We start from the raw sequence: 22,764 nt of genomic DNA, 5'->3' as shown, positions 1-22,764 counted from the left end.
ATACTCTCGCATCATCTATTCTTTTCACACCACTGAAAGCTCATTGTCCTTTAAATTTGTTAAACATTTACAAGCATGGCATAAACTTTGATATATCTCAAGTCCGAGAAAGGCTTGTTGGGTTCCCCATTCGTTTCTTGGATGGGTGAGAGTCTTGCAAATGGAAGTGATTCTGGTCACGTCATTGCTTATGTTAGCACCATCAACTTTAATTGACTATTTTCCTGCCAAGACAATAGCAGGACTTGTTTTATTAAGTCCTCGTAAATCGAGGTAAAGACTTTAACTCCTCTTGAAAAAACAATTTTCTTTGTACATACCTTTGCTTAAATAAGAGACCTCCTGGCCGTTGTCATATCGCGGGACAACATTTCACCCAAATGCACATCTGTGATGCAAGAAGGCAAATCAAAATTCATATCAGGATTTTGATCTCCCCCAAATACCACAAGTGACTGGAGGAAGGACTTTGATTTTTAGTGGTTAAAATATATACGGTAGCAGTACACAGGAAATTTACTTTCACTTGACTGAAAACTAGAGTTCCTGTTTGCTCACTGAAGAAAAAAAACAGGAAATAAATTTAATTAAAAACATAAGTTTTGTACCAGCTGAAATCAAGCCTTACAATTAACCCTGAGCTCTGTGTTGCCTTTGTTCATACCATTAATAATGCCTTCTTCTCGGCCTCCAAAACCACGTCTCCTGTTGAGGACAATAGGTGCCTGTCAGGTTCTGTAGGTCCGTGACCAGTCAACATAATGCGCTTTTGGCAGAGGGTTTTCCTACCACATTGCATTACCAAAACATCAAATCACAGCCCCAGCAACCACCAGCTCTAATGATGGTGACCCACCATGGCATGGCATACCTATGCTTATATTATCCTTGTCAAAGTAATGCCAGTGATAACACTGGAATTGGAGGATCCCTCTATATATACCAGTCTGCAAGTGCTTTATATCTTCTTACTGGTATCAATTTTTGTATTAATCCAGCATTTGCTATAATAGCTTTTCTTTGAGTGATTGTAAGCAGTTATTTACATTATGATTAACCAATTGTAGCACCTATTTCTCTTAAAGTATAGGGGAAAAAAAAACAACCTAGCTAATAAACTCTTTTCTTTTGCTAATGTCATAGCTTTAGGCCTTGAAACAAAACCACAAGTCTGTAGTTTTAACCATCCATCCAATAAGTTCCTTTTTGAAATTGTTCTTCTTATTTCTTGACAACCTGCAGTGAATAATGACCTATTTTTTTTTCCTCTTGCGCTATGAAATTTATTCACCTAAAATAGTAGAAAGTGGCAAACCTGTAAGTTTGCAAGTGTACCTTGAAGCCATAGATCATATACTTGTGCACAGATGGCTTCCTACGTATGATCATTACCCTGAGACTTGCAGAGCTCAGGAAAAACCTAGAATTTTTTCAAGGACACCACAAATGATAACTAGCTCCTAGTGTTTGACTGAGATTTTACCCTGCTCAACTGTAGAGTGAATTCAGGACCTAGAGGTGGAAGAGACGTCCACACTTCCAGATTCTTCATTTTAGCCGAGTCCAAAAATGTGGGGATAGGCCGGTTCCTTAAAATCACTTGGCAAAGGAGCAACCTTGCTTGTCAGACTCGAGAGTTACTGAATGCGTTGTTTCTGCAGCCACCTCCTTACAGTACTTCAGATTAAGTTAGCGTAGGGAAAAATGTAATAGCCTTGGGATATTTGTCATGGTACTCTTGAAAAAGATTTAGTTACATATTTTATAATTTGATGCCTTGAGATGTTTTTTAAAACTTACCTTCATCTTTTATTCTGCATATTTTCCCTTTTCAAGAGGCATTTAAGTAGCCTACTTCTCCACTCCTTATAACAGTCAACGACCTGCTCACCTTCAGGGATGAAGACAAATCTCTTTAGAGGGAAGGGAGCAGATCACATTGTATGATGGCTCATAGCTTCAGATGGCTGTGGGGCGAAGAATAACCCACTGCAGACAGCCATGGTTAGACAGCACTATGGTTAGAAAGCACTGCGAAACTCTGCCTCAGCTTTCTGGTCTGATTGAAGCAAATCGCTGAAGCCCAGAGCTCTGTGGTCCTCAGGTACCTTATAATGCATTTGAGGAGCTGGGCCCCCACTCGTCATCAGTGGAGATGACTTACATCCAAGGGTGGAGATAAGCGCGGCTGCTGGCATAAGCGTGCTTTCACAAGAGCTACGCTCACTGCAGTGAAGGAGGAAAGGTCTCAAACAATGCAGTAAATGCCACCCGCAGGCATGACACAAGGAATTCTCCTTGAGTGTCCATGTCTGTAACCCAAAACCAAGGAGGGGCGACCCGAGAAAATGCCTCCCTGTGTGCTCATGAGTGAGTCTACACTTTCTCTTGAGAGGTGTCCCCTCTGCGTACAAGTGGCTTCCCCCTCCCACACCTCTCGGTGGAGAACGTGCTGAGGGAAGGAAGCCCCTGCCATCACTATGCAACACCCAGGCTTGGTGCTACAGCTTGTGTTGGCGGGGGGATTTCACTGGTCTATATATTTATGTGAAAAAAACCCAAGCTTCTCTATATGCCACATGCTATACGTGCATTACAAGAAGGGTGGTCCCCTGGCTCAAGAGCAGTGTGCTGGGAGGTATGGGTCTGCCACAGATGTCCTGAAGGACCTTCCTAGGGCAACGTCTGCAATCTCCCATGTCCTGTGTCCCCTTTGCTAAGAAATGGTGATAGGTGAGCAACGAGAGGTTGGGTAAATAAGTACTCCAGTGTGGCACACGCCACGGCTGACCTGCCAGATGTAGCTTGCAGAGCACAAGGACTGGATTACTGCTGCCCGCCTTCATGGAGACAGTGATTTGATCCTCTCTTCTATTCTGGTGCCAATTTCTATAAAAGTTGCAGAAATGATACATGTCAGAAAATTCAACTCTGGTTGAATTTGTCTGAAACTTTTAATTGGGTTCCAGAATCATGGGGGTGGGGTGGGAATGTGCAGGTGGGAGTTGGAAGATGAACAGACATTGTCATTACATGAAGCCTAACATTTCAGGAAATGAAGCCAAAATTCTGCTTGTTCAGAGGGGATATGCGAGAGCTGATACACTGAAGCCCAGGAGGTTTTTGAGCCCTCCAAACCAGCGGTCCTACAGGTCTGGCAGGGCACATCTATGTGAGAGTACCGGCCTTCCTACCAGGATGCTCTGTTTATTTTTAAAGGCTTTCAGAAAGCCATCTTCCATTTACAGCTAACATTTAAACAAGGGGCTTATTTTCAAGGCTAATTTGTCTTTGTGGCTTAACCGGCCACATTTCCACAATTAGCCGTCTCCGGCCCCCCGAGCCACAGGAGCTCGGTGGGGGATTGCAGCGTGTTGCCTTACGAAGGGAGGGAAGGGGGGGCTGCCTGGCTGCCGTCTCCATGCGGTACAGGCAGCGTGATCAGAGCGCTAACACAACAGCCTGTGTAATTACATGTTTCTAGGAAGTGTGTTAGCTCCACGGGGAGCTGAGTCCATTTGGAGAAGAGGAGGAGGAAGAGACTTTCTTGGCGGGGGGGGGGGAGTAAGGTGAAAAGGGTCAGTGCGTAACCCGGCTCTCGCTCGAATATGATAAAGGTAATTCTTGCTCTCGAGTGAACGCCGGGTGCTTCCCGGCTCTGGCTCCTCTCACTCGTTGCTCATGTCTGTATTATGCAGGCATCTGCTTTCAAAACCAGGCGAAGCAGGGCTTTGCAAGAGGAGAGAAGAAATTTGACCCTGTTGGAAGCGGTACGTTGCGATATTTGACATTGTTTCTGCGCTGTCATCGCCAGGGCAGGGAGGAAGATGCAGAGTCAGAAGCATGGCAGTTTTATGCTACCTAGGCATTTATTTAGGTGGAGGAAGGAGAGGGGCAATTAAAAGCAATTAATTATAGTCCGCATGTTGGGGCAGGGGGAGGAGGGCTTGGACCTAACCTGTCATGTAGGTGTTTGATACGTGTCCTCTGTTGCTGCTGCTCGCTGTGGCGGCACGCGCCCGAGCTTTAAATATCCTGCAGTTCCTGATATCTTGTTTCTCCAGCAGGCTCTCCATTTCATTTTCCTCCTCTCTCTAGTGTAAAATTTGGCCTAGCTTAAGCTTATTTCCCTGGCTGAGAAGGTTATTTCCTTCCCTCCTCTCCTCCCCACCCCCTCATCCATCCTCTCCTCCTCTCGCAAATGCTCTCCGACCCTGATTTGGGGTTTCTCTCCCTGCAGTTAGCTGTGGGCTCTGTGGATGCTTTCCCGTGACGGAGGGCCGAGGGCTGACCGAGTCGTGGGGAGGATTTCTATGTAGGAAGCGAGGAGATGGCTGTGCAGCGTGCTCCCGAATCTGCTCTGAGCTTGCTGATGGTAAGTGCTTGCTGAAATCCTTTTGGGAAGGGGGGGGGGGGGGGGGGGGGGGGGTGGGGGGGGGGGTGAGGGGAGTTACACCGCACAGATTCAGGGCACCAAATCCACGGGAGGATTTTGCGCGAGCCACCGCTTGGCTTTTCCAGGTCCCGGGGAACTTTGCAAAGGGCTTGTCTGGTGCTCGCATGGAGACGGTCCTCCCGCAACGGGTTTTAATGCATCTGGATCAGTGTTCAAAGCAGGATTTTGAAGTCACCTTTCCGGCAGAGCTGACACCTGCATTCGGGGTTTCTCCTGCTCTGTAGTTTTTCATTTTGTTCATTGTATCAGTGTCTTGAATTCTCACATCCTTCTGCTTTCTCCTGCTTTTGCCCTTGCTGATTGTGAGACAACTTAAATGATGAGAGCTTGATTTCTCTGTCGGTTGAGAGGCATGTTGTTAGCTGTGACCAGGTACTCAGATGTTGTATCATTTGGGGAATGGTCCTCTAATGCAGTGAACTGCCATTCGACTAGCTGCAGAGTGTGTCAGACCTGCACTGACTGCAGCCTTCAGGGTAATGACTAGTATTTATCTGAGCTATTTGCTACAACATGTTGAGCCACTGACCTACTTCTCAAAGTTCTGCATATTTATAATATTTTAAAGAAGATTATTTAGCAAAACACGTGGCTGAGTCCAGAAACATGCCACTGTCCTGCTGCAATTAAAATAAACCCTTTTGGTGGGGTATTAGAGAGTATTAGAGAGTTGTTTAGTTTTACTGATTTTTTTTTTTTTTTTCCCTCTCTCCTACTCTTGTTGCCATTTTCTATGCAGCAGCATCAAGGATGGTTTTAGTGCAAGATCTCTGCTGGATGTTTTTCTGCGTAAATGTCACTGTAATATTTCCACTGGAGAGTTGTTATAAGGAAGGAGCATGTGTGTGCGCACATGTGTTTGTGTGAATGCATAGATATATATGTATTATATACATATTTATATAATTATTATTACTGATCTCTCTTCTGATTGTATTAGGAAATGGTCCCTAGCACTCAGAGACATGATGAGTTTAGTAAAGGGAATGCTGCAGGATAATAACCCTGTAGTGCCTAAGGTTGTTAAGAAAGGTCAAGTTGAGAAAAGCAAATTTTATGTCCATTACTCAAAATGCTAAACATGCTATTAAGCCTCCGCATGGTTTGTTTTACATTTGCCAGTGACTGACCTGCTGTGTAAGCTCATTTTATTTCCTCTTGCTTACCTCCGGCCTTCCTGGCTTTTTAAATGGCCTCTTTCTATTTCTCTTTCAAAGATAAATTGATGGGTGCCTGTCACCCCTGTGTCATTGTTCGAACTGTACATGCTTTTAGTTTCACTACCCTCTTCGTTCTCAAGTTAAACCTCTCCTTCCTCGATCTCTGCACTCCTTGAACAGACCTTGTCAAACTCTGGTATGGTGCCAAGTTGCCCACAAATTTTTGCCCTTAAAACATGGCTTTCTGCGGCTACATGGCCTTGCCCCAGGTGTCACTTTGAGGTGGGTAGGATGTTTCTACAGCTCTGGTCTGTAACCTAGACCCTTCGGGTCTCCTCACCTTGGGCACAGCCCTGGGCAGGGCTGTTGTGGTCTCCCAGCCCCCCGGGGATGGGCAGGGTTGGGGTCCACAGCCAAGGGGGTTCCTGCCTTTGACCCTGTGGATGGTTGGGTTGGTGGTGGTGGGGATGTATTTCTGGGCTGCAAGAGGACTCGTGTAACTCTTTGGGCTCTGCTCCGGGATGGTCTGGTACTAGAGGCTGGTTATGGGTGTGGAGAAGGTGATTTGGTATGTAAAATGCTCCACTTTGCCAACTGCTTCTTTTGCCTTAGATATTTCTTGGGTTGTGAATCAGTTTAGTTAACTAGAAAAACCTCGTCCTTTCCTGTCCGCCCCTCAAAGCCTTGGCTTTGATTGCATGCTTGAGCAGGCTCCCCTTGAATCAATAATAAATTCTTGCATAATTCATCCCACAATGAGCAGCTATAATGGCATCTCTTCTAAAACTGCCACCCTCCAGAGATTACAGGCTCAGATGTCTTCAGGAAGCCCACAGAGGTAGCTTTTAATACTTTGATGGGCTTTCTCCATTGAGAGAGTTTTCTTTTAGCAACAAGGAGTATTTCGGTACTGCATTTCCCCTGCAATAGGATGCAGAATGTGCATCCAACCATCCACTTTTTAAGAGATCTAATCATCAGCAGCATTTGGAAGTGCTGCATCACTCTCAGTCTGAAAATATTTCCTTCTCAATGGGGTACCTCAAAGCACTTTGTGTTGCAGGTAAAGAAACCAAGGTACAGAGTACAGAGCCATTAATTGATTCCTGTGGAATTTGGTGCACTGAATTGAGTCATCCAAATTAGGAGTTTTCTCATTCCAAACTCCTTTCTGGTCAGTTAAGAAAGATGGACATCTCCAGGGTGTGAGGTTTCCTTCCTATAGAAGGGCCATCTATAGGACATAGGTATCTAGCATCAGTATGCCCCAGCAAAGAGAGCAGCACATGGGACTGTGTGGCATTTCTGGGTGTCAGCCACGATGACAGCTCATGATGACTTACCTGTGCCTGGTAAATGCTACCCAGGACATGGAGCTGACATGGCCTGAAACAGCTCCCAGATGGCAGGTCAGCGGGGAGTTGCACATTGCTCGTGCAGCCATTAGCACACTGGAGAATCTCATTAAACCTGCAGCCTTAGGTGGACAGGTCCTACTTCAGTTTAGTGAAAAAATATTGACCATACAATGAATTCATCTAAACTGAATCTGTTTTCATTTTGATCTTATTTTCTAGCCAGTTTAATACTCAGGTGCGTTTTTTTTCCTGGTTTTAGTGATTTTTTTTTTTTTCCCCTTTTTTTTCTCCCAGGCCAGGGAAAAGGCTCAAGGAAGGGGAATTTCAGTCTTAAACCTATATTTTCCTAACATAAAGGTATTGCTTTCATACAAAGACTGCAATCTGCAAATATAACTGCAACTTGTCCATTCTGGTAAATGACTTTTGTATTACAAATGACTCTGGCTTGTGTCCGGTCTGTAGGACTCCTGCCTCTACCTTGCTCCAGAGACCACAGCAGATGAGGGATGTTGCCTGGTTCAGCATAGAGGAAATTGGGCTGAACTGTGCCCAAAGTGGCTCTGCCTGTAGCATTATCAAGTCATTAAAACAGAGCTTCCTCAGCTTCTGTGAACCAAGAGGAGGGATCATCTAAGCATGAAATAGCAAATACCATGTCTTGTTAGGAATGATAACACCTGCTGTGTTAAGATCATTAATGCTGATGGGAGTAAATGCAATACCAGTAGGATTTTATGTCTATCTTATTAGTATATTGTAAAATTTTAAAGCTGCAGACATATTGATTGTACAGATTTTAACAGCACAATAAGTTATGATACCTGGTGTCTCTTGAGACAGCATTACTGCATCTCATGAAAATAGATCTTAGGGACTTGACCTTCAAACTACTGTAGGTCATAACACTAACACTAATTAATCTGTGTTAAATGACAATGGAGGTTCAGATAAGAAAGGTATACAGCTCAGTGTATATCAATTAATCTAAAATGATCTCAAAATGGTAGGGAAGAGGAGCATGGTTTTCTGTTTCCAGAAATGCTAGCTCCAGCTAGCTCTTCTGACCCCTTCCATCAAATTCAAGTGTTTTCTGTATTTATAATCCAGCTTTTTTCTCTCCAGTCTGTATATATGGATGTTTTCTTTGAAGAAATAATGATTTACCATTTAGAAAATGAGTACACCTGTAAATTAATGGTAACTGCTTGTGTTTGGAGGAGCATCTTTCATTTCAGGGGACTGTGTGATGCCTTCACTCTAAAATTCATTATTTTGTGCCGGAGTTGCATTCAAACTGAGGCTGGAATAGAGATGCGTGTGAGATATCCTAGCTGACCTTCACTACATGGGACTCGATTATCTCTATAGTTCAAGGTGGAAAAGGCTGCCAACGGGGAATTTGGAGGATTAACTCAGGCCGTGGTGTTCACAATGCCCAGGATGGAGAGTGAGAAATTGGCTGGCTAGCCCACCATCAGGGCTGCCAGCCTTGGTGTTTCCTTGTTCTGCCTAGTTGAAGGCATTGCGATGGATGTCTAAGGCAGACACCTGCAACAGGAAGACATGTGAAAACTGCTCCGTTTCTAAACTTTAGCATGAATAATTGGCATCTGAGTGTCATTGTCCACTGAAAATCCCAGTTTGCTGCTGTGCTTCCAGTCCTCCTTTTAAAGAGGGTTCTCCTGAATCACCCTTCCATCCCCCAAGCAAAACTACCCTGGAGTCCTCAAAACAATGTGAATCTCCTTGATCTGATCATTCTTCTGAAACATAGCACTGAATTCTGTAGGATCACCCTTAACTGTATCCTTATGAAATGCTACGGGGCCCATGCCCTGCTTGGTTGGCTTCTGAGGTGTTGTACTTGACAACATTCTGGGTATTTGATAAATTATTTCACATGTGTGACTGCCAAGTTTTTATGGCTGAAGTCTGCCCTTGTGAAGGCAAATTTGGTGACTAACTAAAAAGATATAGAACTTCTAAGCCCCATTTAGACCTAGGACTGACACCCCCCCCCCCCCCCCCCAAAGCTATGTTTTGTCCCACTCAAACCTCTGGACAGATTGCAGCAGCACAGCTCAGCTTGGAGGATCACATTAAAGCCTTTGGGAGCTGCAAGGTTACAGTGGGAAGATGAGGTCATTTTTCTGCCTCTCTTATCTCAGGCTTAAATTATCTCTATGTTGACAGTATGCAAAAGCCCTTAACATTCAAACCTCCTTGCTGCGACCTCATCTACAGACCACGTTGACCTGGAAGGCAAGCTATGCTTGGCACGGTCCTCCCGCGAGAACAAAACCCACTCATTCCTTGCCATTGCACGGCGTAGAGGTTAATGCAGCTCTCGTCTGATGTTGAAGCAGTGTGACGTGTCAGCAGTGCGTGACCCACGCACAGGTCTGGGTGTAAGCAGCGTTGCTTGGGAATGAATAACGCCTTCCCCCAGGAATCCGCTGCAGCGCTGACTTCTGGCCGTCTTCAGCTTCATACCCAAGATGAGGTCTGTGGGGATGCTTTGGCGGCGAGGGGAGGTGATTACGCAGCCCTCTCCGTGCTCCTTTTGCAGATATTTCCACCATGCAGGTGTGTGGGCTTCATCCGCAGCCTTCCCAGAAGGTCTGGGCAGGAGACGATAATGCGCTGCGGCACCCGGAGGTCGCTGGGGAGGAGTGATGCTGGCAAGAATCTCCCTTCCTCCATGGCTCCTTCTTTGCTCCAGCCAGGCAATAATTTGCTAATGGGCTTCACAAGCAGCAAATAGCTGAGCTGTGCTTGTTGCTCTTTTAGAGGATGGGATGAAAGTAGCAAATTCCTGCTCAGTGCTTTCTGGCTGCTTGCGCCGCAGACCGGGAATTTAGCCATTTCTTGTTGATAAGTTTCCCTGTAGCACTGAATTGTATCTGAACTTTACTATATGCCTCCATAAACTTGCAGTAAGACTTCAAACACGGTGATTTAATTCAGCTGAATGAGATTAAACACTCCCCAGGATTACTTTTGGCTTCCTTGTGGTGGATGTCACCTTTTACCCATCTGAGCTGCAGGACTACAAAATCGTTATCCCTTCGATTCTGCTCTAGTGCATGCCGTCAATTTTCTTTTCCTTGTCCCTCTGCATGAACATGCTGTAGAAGAAGCAGACCATAATGTTTGCACATCTGAATTCTCCCATTTATTAGTACACTTTAAAACAGGAGTAAGAGGGATTACTGGTTTATTATCTTTTTTTATTATGAATATGGCTTATGCCTTTTATTCCAGCTGCTCATTCTGAATGGTTGATAAAATTATCTCATCAGAGATATGGCCATTGATTTTTTTTTTTTTAATGGTGCTATAGAGCATCGCTATTTGTAGAAGAGAATTAATGGACACTTGAGTAAATGATCATTATGATTAATTGGAGCCTTTCTGCAATTAGGAGGAAAGTAACATATTAACAGATTGAAAAGATCACTAAATATGACAACTTCTTTTGACAATATATAAAAGAATAATGTCATTCTGACTTTTTAAAAATAAAATGCATTGGAAAACTTGACTGATATCCCTAAACCAAAATAAAATGTTAAAAATACTGTAACTGCCACAATTAAAGTGCAAGGCTATGAATAGCTACTAATACATAGGAAGGACTTGTAACGTTGGGCGATAGCAATTTTTCAATTCTTTGCCTTCTGGTTATGAATGTCGTACTTCCATAATTACTGTACTCGTAATTTCTCAGCGTGGCAATGATCCAGCCCCCTGACAGGCTAATGTAGTTAGCACATCAGGGCTCAGAGACATACAAAAGTCCCACGTGGATCCTTCCTCGGTACATCCCACGAAAATGCAGATTTTTGTGATTCGGCGCCTATAGCAGTTATGCTCAGGTGGTCAGTCCTGTGAGCGCTCGTGGAGTCTGCCAGCACCAGCAACGGCTGCTTCGTTTCATGTCTCTCGCTGAAAACAGAAGCCGCCAGTTGGATGTGGGGTCAGTCGGAGGGACTGGACCGAGTTTTAGGCTCTCCCCAGCCGGCATGCTGTCCCCAGCTCTCCATGGCCACCGTAAATGCCGCAGGGGAACGGGTGTTTCCACCCCTGCCATCGCTGGCAAACCTCGGATAAACATCTTCCCTGTGCCCCTCCAGGCAGATGCATCCATTTAGCCCCTACATGTCTTAATTCTCTCTGCTCTTAAATATCAACAAGCACAGAAATTTGCAGAAGTGAGTTGAAATCAGTCATTTCACAAACAGGTTTTAATGGCACTGAGTATCAAACTAACCTGAACCCACCATCACCTTCAAGTGAAACGGATTTTCTTGTTTAAATGAATTCTTGGGTTGACCTGAAGCTGGTCTCAAAGCACATGAAACGAGGCTCCTGCTTGCCTTTTTGAAGGGTGATATCATATCAGGTAGTCCTACTGAGAGCCCTATTAGCACACACTTGTCCAGCAGCGATGCCTGAGACCACGTGGCATTTCCAAAGCCTTGCTGGAAGGCAGTGCGGTACCAGATCTTTCTTGAGAAGCCTCCCAGGCATAAAGAGACCCGCAGAAGTGTCTGTCTGTATTTCATGGAAACAAAAGCCATAGTGAATGCCAGAAACCTGTTTAGAGGAATGGATCTATACACAAAATCTTACTAGCTTTTTACATCCTTCATGGGATTAAAGCTGGTAATCCCCAAATTAAAGCCAGCACCTCCTAGTACTAGTTCTAGTGCCTGGCCTTAGCTTTTCAGGTCTCCAAAAAGCTAATGATCATGCTGAAATACCAACAGCTGACCAGGAACGATGAGACTTGATCCCAAGGTGCTTTGTCTTCAGGGCATGTTGCAAAAGCCTTGCTGAAATAATAAAACGTAATGAATGGAAGTAAACTGGGAGAGAATAAAGCTGGGTGCAAAAATAATCAACTCCAATATTCTTTGTAAATTAGTTACAGAGATACTGGGGCACCACGGAATTCAGCGAAAACAGAATATCCTTTCCCCTTCCTGTCCTTACCCCAACACACACTGCCCACCTCTTGCCGATGAAGGGTTGGTCTCTGCAGAGCGTCTTCGCCGTCCTCCCTTCTCTCAATCCTTTTACAGCCACCAGAGAGCTGAAAATTATTTTTAGGGAGGTTTTGCTAGCGCAGAAGCAGAATTCACCCAGAGCCTTGCTCCACAATATTTTTCTATCTGTGCGCAGGCTGTGATGATCCTCATATTGCAAGACACTCGGCTTTGGCTCCCCATAATTTGTGTGAAGTTAATGGAGGAGTGTTGTAGAACATATGTTTGGCTTAATATAGGTTCAAGCTTTTTTTAGTCTAATATACTGAAGTAAAATCTGGGACAGCTTCACAGTAAATAAGATTGAAATGTTTTTCATTTTTTAATAATATGAGGCTAATTGAGCTGTAGTGGTCAAAGCACATTGTCTTTCCTGGTAATTAATTGCTGGCTGTGATAGTTGTCTGCATAAAACTATGCCTTGGGCCATTAACCTCAGGTCATTAGTACTCAAGGAAATGTCTAGTGAAGGTCATTATTACTGCTGTTATATAAGCTATTGTAATAGAAAAAAAGTTGGCATGAGCTTTTCAAAAACCCATTTTCCCTGTTCTGGTCTCATTTCAGAGATCTGGGAGCAAAGACTCTTCTCAATTATTCTGCATTTACATTGATTTTCAGGGGATTAGTGTTTGCCCACTTTCTTAAAAACAGAGACCAATTAATTGAAGTGTTTGCGAGGATGATAATCTAGCTTTATGTGGCCAAAAAATGTTGGCCTTCCCAAAAGATTGGCACAGGTTCTGTTCTTACTGGCAATCCCAGGGGGCCGGACAACAACTGAGCAAAAACCCAACCAATCCCTCGTGTTGGCTTCTTTAGTGGCAAGGCATGGATGCTGGGTAGGTGGCTGTGGGGCGAATGGGGTGGTCGTTGCTACATGTTGGACCAGTGGTGTTTGTGTCCTGATATCTCAGGCTTGGATTGAGTTTCCAAGATTTTGGTGATGGACCAAAATGAGCCTTCTCATGAAAACCAGCCTTTGTTCTAGTTATCTTAGTGCCTCCAGAGGGGCTTCTAACTTCCAGAACAAGCAGGAGCTATAGGGAGATTTGCTTTTGTGCTGTCCCTCAAATTGCTCTGTGGGTCACAATACCCAGAGCAATGGCGTGATATTTCTACTGAAAACTCAAATTAAAAAATGACAATTCTAAGAAGGATTAATAGTATTTCCTCCCCTGGCAGATTGGTGTGGTTGAGAATTCCTTATTTTCTAGTTAAAGACAAAGGAAGTGCTAATGAAACCAAAAGAATAATGAAAACCATTTTTTTAAGTACCTTCCTTTAACAAGGTATTAATAATAATAGCACTCATTTACTATATTAAATACAGCTTTATGTTGAATGCTGTTTAATCATGTGTTTAAAATAGTGTGAGTATTTCATGTGGACAAAAGTCCTTGAATCAGTATTCTGAGACTGCTGGCTTTAATGAGATTGCGAGGAAGCACTTCAGCTCTAAATAGACAAAATTACAGACAGCAGAAGATACAGTGATTGCACAAGAAAAATGATTGGGAGGTTTTGTAACTTGCTGAAGTTCCTAGCAGTGGTTTTTTCCCCCACTTTAAAATTTTGTTTTGGAGTCAGGAGTTAAATAATTCCATATGAAGAGACCTGTATTGCCCTCTTGATCGATACAGAAACTCATTTTGTCACCATCCTCACTGTAGTATATAAGCAAAGGCTTATTTGTTCAGAGTCCTCTACTGATGGATTGCTCCTCTTGAGATCTCTTCCTCCTCTGTGTCTAATATCAGATGCTGTCTCTGCTGTCCACTGCCTTACAAGAAGAAAAAATCTTAACATGCTGCTTACATTGGTTCCAACACTAATGGTTTTGTATTGTGGGAATATTTTGACCCATTCTTTCATCAAAGTTTTACTACTAGACTTCTTTGGTCAGGTAGCGCTTAGGTCATTTTAGGGAGTTTCTGATTTTTGGATGCACCATTTAGATTTGAAGAACTAAATAAGGAATCATCCATGTGAAATTTCCCTGAAAGCTTTGATTCACCAGTAGGAATTAAACCTTAGCTGCAAAGTCCAGAGGTGCCTGGTGTCTTGGATGTGGATCCTGTTTTGAATGTTCCTGTTTGGTTTGTCTCTGTTTAGTGATTTACCTGAGATACCACTTCCAAATACAGATTTCAGTCATTAACTTTCTACATTTCTCCCAAGAAAATGCATCTGTGCTCACCCTGCAAATAAAAAGTGTCTATTATGGCCAGCCTCACATATATCTGGGGAGAAGAGCAGGAAATGAGTGCTATCCACTTGCATGAGGAAATGTAAACTGATGTCAGAGAGTTACTGGACATTTTAAGACTGTATGACCACCCGGACAAATGAAAAACCCAGCAGTTTTGTACATAATGGGAGTAAGGAAAAGATCCTATTTGAAATCTGCAATATTGTCCATGTATAATAAAGCAGGGGTGGCTTAATTGCCAAAGCCTATGCAAACAGAATAATATATAGTCATCTCTGAATAAGAGAGCAGTCAGTTTTAATTTTTAATATTTTTTAATTATGTAAGCATTCACGACACTTCTGGTATTTGCGCATTAACACAACTGTCTCTGAGTAGCCAGAGTCATTCTTTCATACGTAGGCTGGTGTCAATTGATTTCTGCATGGTCAGTAGCTGTAGTTGAGTCTGTTTAAGTTCCATAAAACTTCCCCCATTGCAGAAAATCATTCCTGTCCAAGGAGAAGGATTTGATCTTTCTTCTCTTAGGATCAAGCTGGGAGGAGAGTGTAAATCCATATTATTCTACTTATCTCCATGACATTTCCAATTTCTACAGATGCAATCAAAAGAGTTTAGCTCATTGATCTTCAAACTCTTTGACAATTTCACACTCTGAGCTGAGTGGTGTGACCTGTACAGTCACCCTATTGCTTTTCATCAATAAAAGTTTTTACCTAGATCAAGATAGCACAGTTGCTGCATATGAGCTATGAATCTTGGAGATTATTATTGGTTTACTCATGGAATATTTATTTTCAAACTGAAACGAATTCTTAGATGAGTCACTGTGCACAAACCCTGCCTTGATATTTTTAGGTGCTAAAGCCACTATTTCAATGAGGCTGGGGTGGCGAAAATTGTCCATAATGTTTCAGATGTACAATTAAAGTGCCATCTGCCTCTGTGATGCAGCAGATGTATAATTGATATTCACTGCTGATTTGCCACTTGATTTTCTGCAGACATTGAATGCTGTAATTGTTTATACAGTATGATCCTAAATACCCATGTGAGAATTTTCCTCCTCACGTGTTCCCTACCAGAAGTATCACTACCATCCCTAATACTCAGAAGCTGGATTCATTAAAAGATAATTTACAGTTAGCTAAGCCAAAATCTTACAGGAATCCAGTGAGTAAGTAAGTAAGAAACAAGTTTTCAAAAGGAGTGGCTTATTCCTGTAGAATCATGGTTTACTATAGGACAGCTTGTTGGGAAAACTTAAAATGCTGATCCCAAATCTGGTTATGCTTGTGCACTGATTTAAATGTAAGATGTAGCTAGGATTAAAGGAGAAGAGTTGGGTTTATTTTTCCCTCCTTTTTTGCAGAGATGGGAACCTTCTTCAGGGGAAAAATTTTATGTAGAGTAAACCCAAAAGGTCAACTGTAACATCAAAGGAACTATTTTCTCTAGGGCAAAGACTATTTAAATAAAAAACAGAGATAGAAACCACAGCAATGAATTCTGAACAGATGGGAAAACAGAGATGTGCTACTTTATTTTTTATTGCACTGTCATTACTTTTAGGAAATGCAGTCACTAAAATCTTGATCAATCAGCAGGTGTTAATTTTACCCTATGACTGGCGTCTAAGATTCTCATTCTAAAAACACTCTCGACCTGAATCTGCTCATGCTGAAATAAAAGCAAATGTGACCAGTAACTTCAATGGCAGGAGGTTAGTGGCTCTATTTTATATTGCTGCCCTTCTTTTTGACGGTAGTGGCTTTTTAGCACATTAGTTAAACTCACTATGAAGCAGCAATGATTGTCCAGGGCTTTGCATTCAGCTTCAAAGGAAAGAAAAATTGGTGATATAGAATCTGAATCTAGCTTCGTTGCAAGTGACATTTTGAGTAATCATTTCTTAAGCCAGCGCCTGGCTCGCAAGAAAAGTCAGCTTTCCAGGTGCTCAGAGAAACCAAGGTCCATTTTGTTGCAACTTGTTCCCTCTTCGCAAGCTGCTGCCTCTATGTGGCACCCAGCATAATCTAAAAGGACCCCTGTGTCTTCCCAAGGCTGAACACTTGCTCTCATATTTCAGTGTATCTAACAGTAATAGTCTAATAGTATGTAAAGGACGTCATGGCTGATGGTTACAGCATATAACTCAGGTGGCAGCATAAACAAAGGACCAAGCGAGGGGCTAAGGATGCTGCAGAAGGAAAGTACAGGAGATGCAGGGGAGTGTTTGGGGAGGGGAGATGGAGTCAAATCTAAGGAAATGGGGTGCAGTGCACTGCAGATCAGTCTGGTTCTGTTCAAGTTTTCTTTCAGTTCTCTATTGCTGTCTGAAGAAACCCACCAGGTAAAAGAGAAAAATAGAGACAATGCAGGAGAAGCCGTAAATCTGACTATATTAATGCTGTTAAACATTTGAAGTAGGGAGAGGAACTGCTTTTCTCCATAAGACATTTAGTCACAGCCATGCTGCGTGCTCTGTAATAAATGCAAACAGAAATCCAGCTACAGCACAATGTATGGTTAATTTTGCCATTGTAACTTCTTGTTGAGGTCTAGTTGGGCTTTTTAATGTGGAGAGATGACAAGATCAGAAGGAAAGAAATTTCACACTGTTGCTTGTGTGTTCTTGTGGATTTGATTTGATTTGATTTGATTCGATTTGATTTTCATAGAATCATAGAATGGTTTGCGTTGGAAGGGACATTAAAGACCATCTAGTCCCACCCCCCCTGCCATGGGCAGGGACACCTTCCACCAGACCAGGTTGCTCAAAGCCCCATCCAGCCTGGCCTCGAACACTGCCAGGGATGGGGCAGCCACAGCTTCTCTGGGCAACCTGTGCCAATGCCTCACCACCCTCACAGTGAAGAACTTCCTTACATCTAATCTAAATCTCCCCTCTTTCAGTTTAAAGCCATTACCCCTTGTCCTATCACTATGTGCCCTTGTAAAAAGTCCCTCTCCAGCTTTCCTGTAGTCCCCCTGTAGGTACTGCACATGTCTCTAACTCCTCTTGTTTATTCCCCACGCTACATGTGTTCGCACAGAGGCATTTAGGTCGGGCCCCCAAAGAAGCTGCCTTACTAGCTGGAGTGGCTGGAATTCTTCTGTGCCGCTCTAAAGGTGCTCTCCTGCTGACCTGTGGTCCCTCTCCAGACTCTGGGCATCTGTTGCTGGCACTGGCATCAAACTGGTAGGAGTGGGATGCATTGAGTTTCCCCTCCGCTGGCAACTTTACTTTAAAGCCCTCTTCACCAGCTTGGCAAGCCTATGACCGAAGATGCTCTTCCCCTTCTCTGACAGAGGGACCCCATCATCCCCCAGTAGACCAGGTTTCTCAAAGCAAGTCCCATGGTCTAAGCAGCCGAACCTCTGGCTGTGGCACCAGTCCCGTAACCATTTCTTGATTCGCCAGATTCACCTGGCCCCCTCAAACCCCTTCGCTCTGACCATGGGGACTGATGAAAAAACTACGTGTGCTCCAGAGTCCCTCATCGCCGCTCCCAGGGCTCTGTAACCCTTCTTGATACTCCTCAGACTGCTCCCGGCCGTACCACCGGTGCCCACGTGAAACAGCAGCAGCAGGTAATAGTCGGTGGGCCGTCCGATGCTTGGTGGTCTCTCGGTGACATCCCTGGTACGAGCCCCTGGTAAGCAGCACGCCTCTCGAGAGCGCGTCACGTCGGCAAATGGGTGCCACCGTACCTCTCAGAACAGAGTCCCCTACTACTGTCGCCCATCGCCTTTTCTCACTTGCGCTGGTCGTTATACGGGGAGCAGATTGGGCTGCCTCACTCAGCTCCAGCGTCTCTCCTGGTGTGGCGGGTCTTTCCTCTTCAGTCTGCGGAGCGGTGAAGTGGTTCTGCAAGGGCACCTCAGGCTTCAGGAGAAGTCTCTTCCTCCTGCACGTCTTTGCCCTTGCAAGCTTCCATTCTTCTGCATTATTGGCCCCCCTCCCCTCTGTGTGTGCCGGTGGGGGAGGTTTTGGCTGTTTGGCTGTGGGTTCACTGCAAACTGGGCTTGGAACCAGCTATCTAACTCCTCCTTTTATTTTTCTTATTTCCAGTATCTTTCTCTAATTCGTGTAACAAGCTTTTGCATATGCTTGTTGCATAAAGATTCATCTTCAGGTTTGGTTTATACTTACTGAGACGGTGACCCGTGAAGGGGAAGGCTGCAGTCTCACAGCACTTGTAGCACAGTGCTTGGGCTGAGCCTGGAGCATGTTGGGGAGCAGACAAGAAATTAGGAGACAGCCTGACAGAGAAGGATATGCAGAGAAGACTGGACTGTGATCAACAGGAGCTGAAAACTTGCACAGATACGGAGGCAGCATGAACCTGGGATCCCAGATCTTGCAAGGAGCAGGTTGAGCATCTCCCTGTGACACACATCGGCTACCTCAGCACCGTCGTTGTCTCACTGCTACTCCCTTGGCTGAAACATAGCTTATTCTCTTAATTGTACTGTACTGCAGATAAGTAAATCAGTCATCAAGAAAATAGTCTTGAATATTAGTCGCTGACTGGCTGAAGTGTTCAGTTCCTGTTAACACAGTGTCAACGAAATGAGTTTTCTATCGCTGTTTAATTCACATGCTTAAAAATGAAACTCCAATGACAAATTTAAACTTTTATTCAAATAAAAAGGTCAAAATTAACCTTCATTGGATACTTATCAATCAGCTTTGCAATTCCTAAAAATTACTTGAAAATGTGGAATTTCTTTCCTTCCAATAGCACGGAGGACTAAGACACTACAGCAGTGGAGGCGAGAGGCTGCGGTACCCGTTTGGGAGTAGGAATGCGGGGGGACTCCAGTTGCAGCTTCTGCAGCACGTTTGTGTTTAAATAGAACAGGTGCTAGGAAAAGTGAAGAACTCATCCAGGGAGCAGGGACATGGAGCACAGGACTCCTGTCACCCAACTGAGTGCTTCCCAAACCAGAAGACTTAGGGCCAAATTCAGCAGAAAGATTTGCCTTCTGGATCCTTCCTTTCATTATGGTCCTGGCAGGAGAGAGAGGGGAATGTGTTCTAGGACACTTAGGTATGGACCCCTCCTGAGAACTCATGTCCACGCAGGCTTAGGAGGGCCAGTGACGCAGATTTCCATCTTCAGGGGCAAAATCTTCATGGGAAACAAAGCAATGTGTTTGGGGGTGCTTGGCTGGTTAATGGCACCTACTAGCCATTCAGACAGCAGCTGCCTAGTAGCAGCTCCGGTGACATCTCATTCCTCTGAAGACATCACCTGCAGGTGACAATATACATTCGTCAGAAGCCTTTAAAGTTGTTTTGGCCCTCTGCAGCACTACTCAGTTTATTTCGTGTGTTAACACACTGCAGCTTGTGATTGCCATTGGATCTCCAAAAATATGTGAGTGATTCTAGGGGACTAGTCCCTCGTTCCTGCAGGCAGTGGGCTGGAAGGACCTCCTCGTGGGAAGAAACAAGTTTCCTCTCCTCCATGTCTCTTCCACTACAGCTTTATTAGATTCAATTCTGGCTCTGCCACTCTAAATAAGAAGGCAGCTTCCCCTCAGAGAAGCATTCAAAGCTTCACGTAAAGTGTCTTAATTTTTATCATGTGGTGCTGTACGTGGCAGCTATGAGCTGCAGCATTTACAAAGGCACCACAGCGTGAGAAACCACAGCGAGGGCTTCCAGAGCACAACATCTGGTGGGGGAGTCTGCCGTGATTAGAGAAAGTGTTATGTTATTGCCAGAATCAAATTATCTGAAGGTGTCCTGCTGGTAAGCAGCAAGTAGGAGCTGTACTGAGTCCTAAATTGGTGAGTACAACAGAGGTAGTATTAGATCTTTAAATCCCTCTTTGGGTTAAGCTGGGTTTTGTCAATATTCTCATCTAAAAACTAATGCAAAATGTCTCAAGGTACAGTCCACTGCTGAAACAAATTTTATTTTTGCTGCTACACATTAATATTATGTTCCCCAGTTTTGAGGAACATTTTCCATTAGAAGTTTCTCTTAGGAGTGTGAAAGGCTTTGCTGGGAAGCAGAAATTGATGGGTCTTTCTCAGGAGGTCTCTGTCTTTCCTAGAAGTAATCTCTTCTAGCTGTGGGGAAAGAAGCCTTCACAGGACAGATGTCGAGATAACTGTAGCTGAAAATTAAGCTTGCAGGGGATGTGGAATGGCATCCTGTGGGGTGATCTTTGCCATCCGAGGGATCAGGCCAGTGTAGGTGGTACCTGCATCCCAGCTGAGATGCAGTAGCTAGCCGTGTGGACGCTCCCCTTCTGCTCTTTGTACTCTTCCTTGACAGTCTGGGTGAATTGATTTTCCTTTGCTGTGCAGTGGATAAAATTTAACTCCTAAGTGTCAGCTGAGGAACAGTGACCTCAGCTGCTTCAACTCTAACCATTATGGTGGTCTTATCATTCCCTATTGCACTCTTCATGCAGCCATCTAAGAAACCAGAAATGTCATGTGTTGAAAGTGTGCCTAAGTTTTTAGCATAGGATGGGGCATCACTGGCAGTGGTAAATGGATTTGCTTATCTTCCCCTTATAAACAGGAGTCAGCCTCCTGCTAGGAATTCACTGCTGTCTCCCTTCCCACATGCCAGTAATCACTGGGGATCATCTAAAATTATTCCCTTGCTCACAGTCATACATCTTATCCTGGTTTGGCTGGGATAGAGTTAATTTTCTTTCTAGTATAGTGCTATGTTTTGGGTTCAGTATGAGAATAATGTTGATAACACACTGATGTTTTCAGTCATTGCCAAGTAGTGTTTAGACTAAGTCAAGGATTCTTCAGCTTCTGATGCCCAGCCAGCAAGAAGGCTGGAGGGGCACAAGAAGTTGGGAGAGGACACAGCCAGGACAGCTGACCCAAACTGGCCAACAGAGTATTCCATACCGTGTGACGTCATGCCCAGTATATAAACTGGGGGGAGTTGGCATGGGGGGGATCGTTGCTCAGGAACTAACTGGGCATCGGTCAGCGAGTGGTGAGCAATTGCATTGTACGTCACTTGTTCTGTATATTCCAATTCTTTTGTTATTATTATTGTCATTATTATCATTATTATTTTCTTCCTTTCTGTCCTATTAAACTGTTCTTATCTCAACCCACGAGTTTTACTTTTTTCCGCAATTCTCTCCCCCATCCCACTGGGGGGGGGGGGGAGTGAGCGAGCGGCTGCGTGGTGCTTAGTTACTGGCTGGGGTTAAACCACGACACATCTGTATGCTACCATGCTGCTACTGTGTTTGCATTAGTATGGCACCTAGATTCTCGTTGGAGACAGGAGCTTTATTGTAACAGAAAGTTTGCAAACATGGTGACAAAATTTAATATTTCCTTTTCATCCTTGAGTCCAAATCTTTTAGATCATTGTAAATTGGACATTTGTCTCCCTTGGCTGGTAAGGATGACTGCATCCTTTGCAGGTTTTCCTCTGGGGAAATTTATACAAAGATTTAAATACGAAGTGAATGGTCCCCTTTAAAGTTACATATGCTAAAGGAATGTGACTTATGAATCCTGTTAGCAGTAATGGCTGCATGAGAATATCAAACACTTAGTCAAATCAAGATTTTGCTGTGGTGCATCTTGCACTAAAAGGGTTGCTATAAATTTTGTGCTGTGCCAAACGTTTTTATGTACCTCAAGTATGTAGGCTGTGTTTGATGCTTATAGAAGTTGAGTCTGGTTTGCTTTTGTTGCTGACTACTGGAGGAACATGTACATATGTTTGTGTAGCTGAACAGAATTAAAACTCACCTGGATTGCAGTGTCAACAACAGAGAATGCTGCTGCTTGCAGTAAAACCAGGAGATAATATTAAACTGCAAGTAAGCTGTACACCTCGTGTTGGGAAGACCAGTGTTGTTTTCCTAATTTCTAGTGGCCAACACAGGTGGCATCTTCAGGATAGAGCAGATTCAGTGGAGAGTAGCAATTTACTTAAAAATTGCTTGTATGAAATATTCATATAAAAATTTGCTTCATGCAGTTAATATTTGAACAATTAAGAGTCTGTTCACTGTCGCTTTCTGGCCTCGGGCTAAGTTAGGGGGCTGGCTTGAGGATGGTGGCGTTTGTAGCCTGGCCAGCTGACTGGTACCTATGGGATCCTACTGGAACAGATGGGAAGACCAGCAAGACTAGAGGACAAAGTAGCAGCTGAGAAGTCCCCTGCCCAGACACCGAGGAGTTTCTAGCATTTCGGTGTAGCTTACACACTGGACTGCACAAGTCCGAGCTCCACCAGGAAGCCTGGCTCTTCTCTGCTGTCCTGCTCCATGATGGCAAGGGATGATTATGGGGACCAAAGAGCCACCAACACCTGAGCAGTGACCAGGAATGGTGACTCTGTGCTGCTGAAGTGATCTGAATAGCAGGGCTCAAATGTGGGCATGGGTCCAATTACCACAGCAAATATATTCAAAGCATATGAGGGTGGGTTGTTACAGCTTCCCAAGCCCCTTTTGAGCAGGGGACATGATACTCCCAAGGCTGGGGGCAGGCACATCTTCGGAACACA

The 22,764-nt window shown here is 44.1% G+C and overlaps 1 protein-coding gene across 3 annotated transcripts in view; it reads left to right on the top strand.

Moving 5' to 3' along the window:
- Window positions 1-3,461: 3,461 nt before the first annotated feature.
- FRMD4A (FERM domain containing 4A) overlaps window positions 3,462-22,764 on the top strand; it is a 385,243-nt gene continuing 365,940 nt past the window's right edge. Inside the window, exons 1-3 of one of the 3 annotated variants that reach the window (XM_030013270.2) lie at window positions 3,462-3,617; window positions 3,699-3,770; window positions 4,241-4,375. In XM_030013270.2, coding sequence (XP_029869130.1) covers window positions 4,331-4,375 — 45 coding nt within the window. In that variant the 5' untranslated portion in view covers window positions 3,462-3,617; window positions 3,699-3,770; window positions 4,241-4,330. Of the gene's footprint in view, window positions 3,771-4,240; window positions 4,376-22,764 lie in introns of all 3 variants that reach the window. The other 2 variants (XM_030013272.2, XM_030013269.2) reach the window with 2 other exon arrangements.

This window comes from Aquila chrysaetos, chromosome 5 (genome assembly GCF_900496995.4).
Source record: "Aquila chrysaetos chrysaetos chromosome 5, bAquChr1.4, whole genome shotgun sequence".
Classification (NCBI taxonomy): domain Eukaryota; kingdom Metazoa; phylum Chordata; class Aves; order Accipitriformes; family Accipitridae; genus Aquila; species Aquila chrysaetos.
Note: the sequence above shows the minus strand (reverse complement) of the source record. Positions and strands in the feature narration are given on the sequence as shown.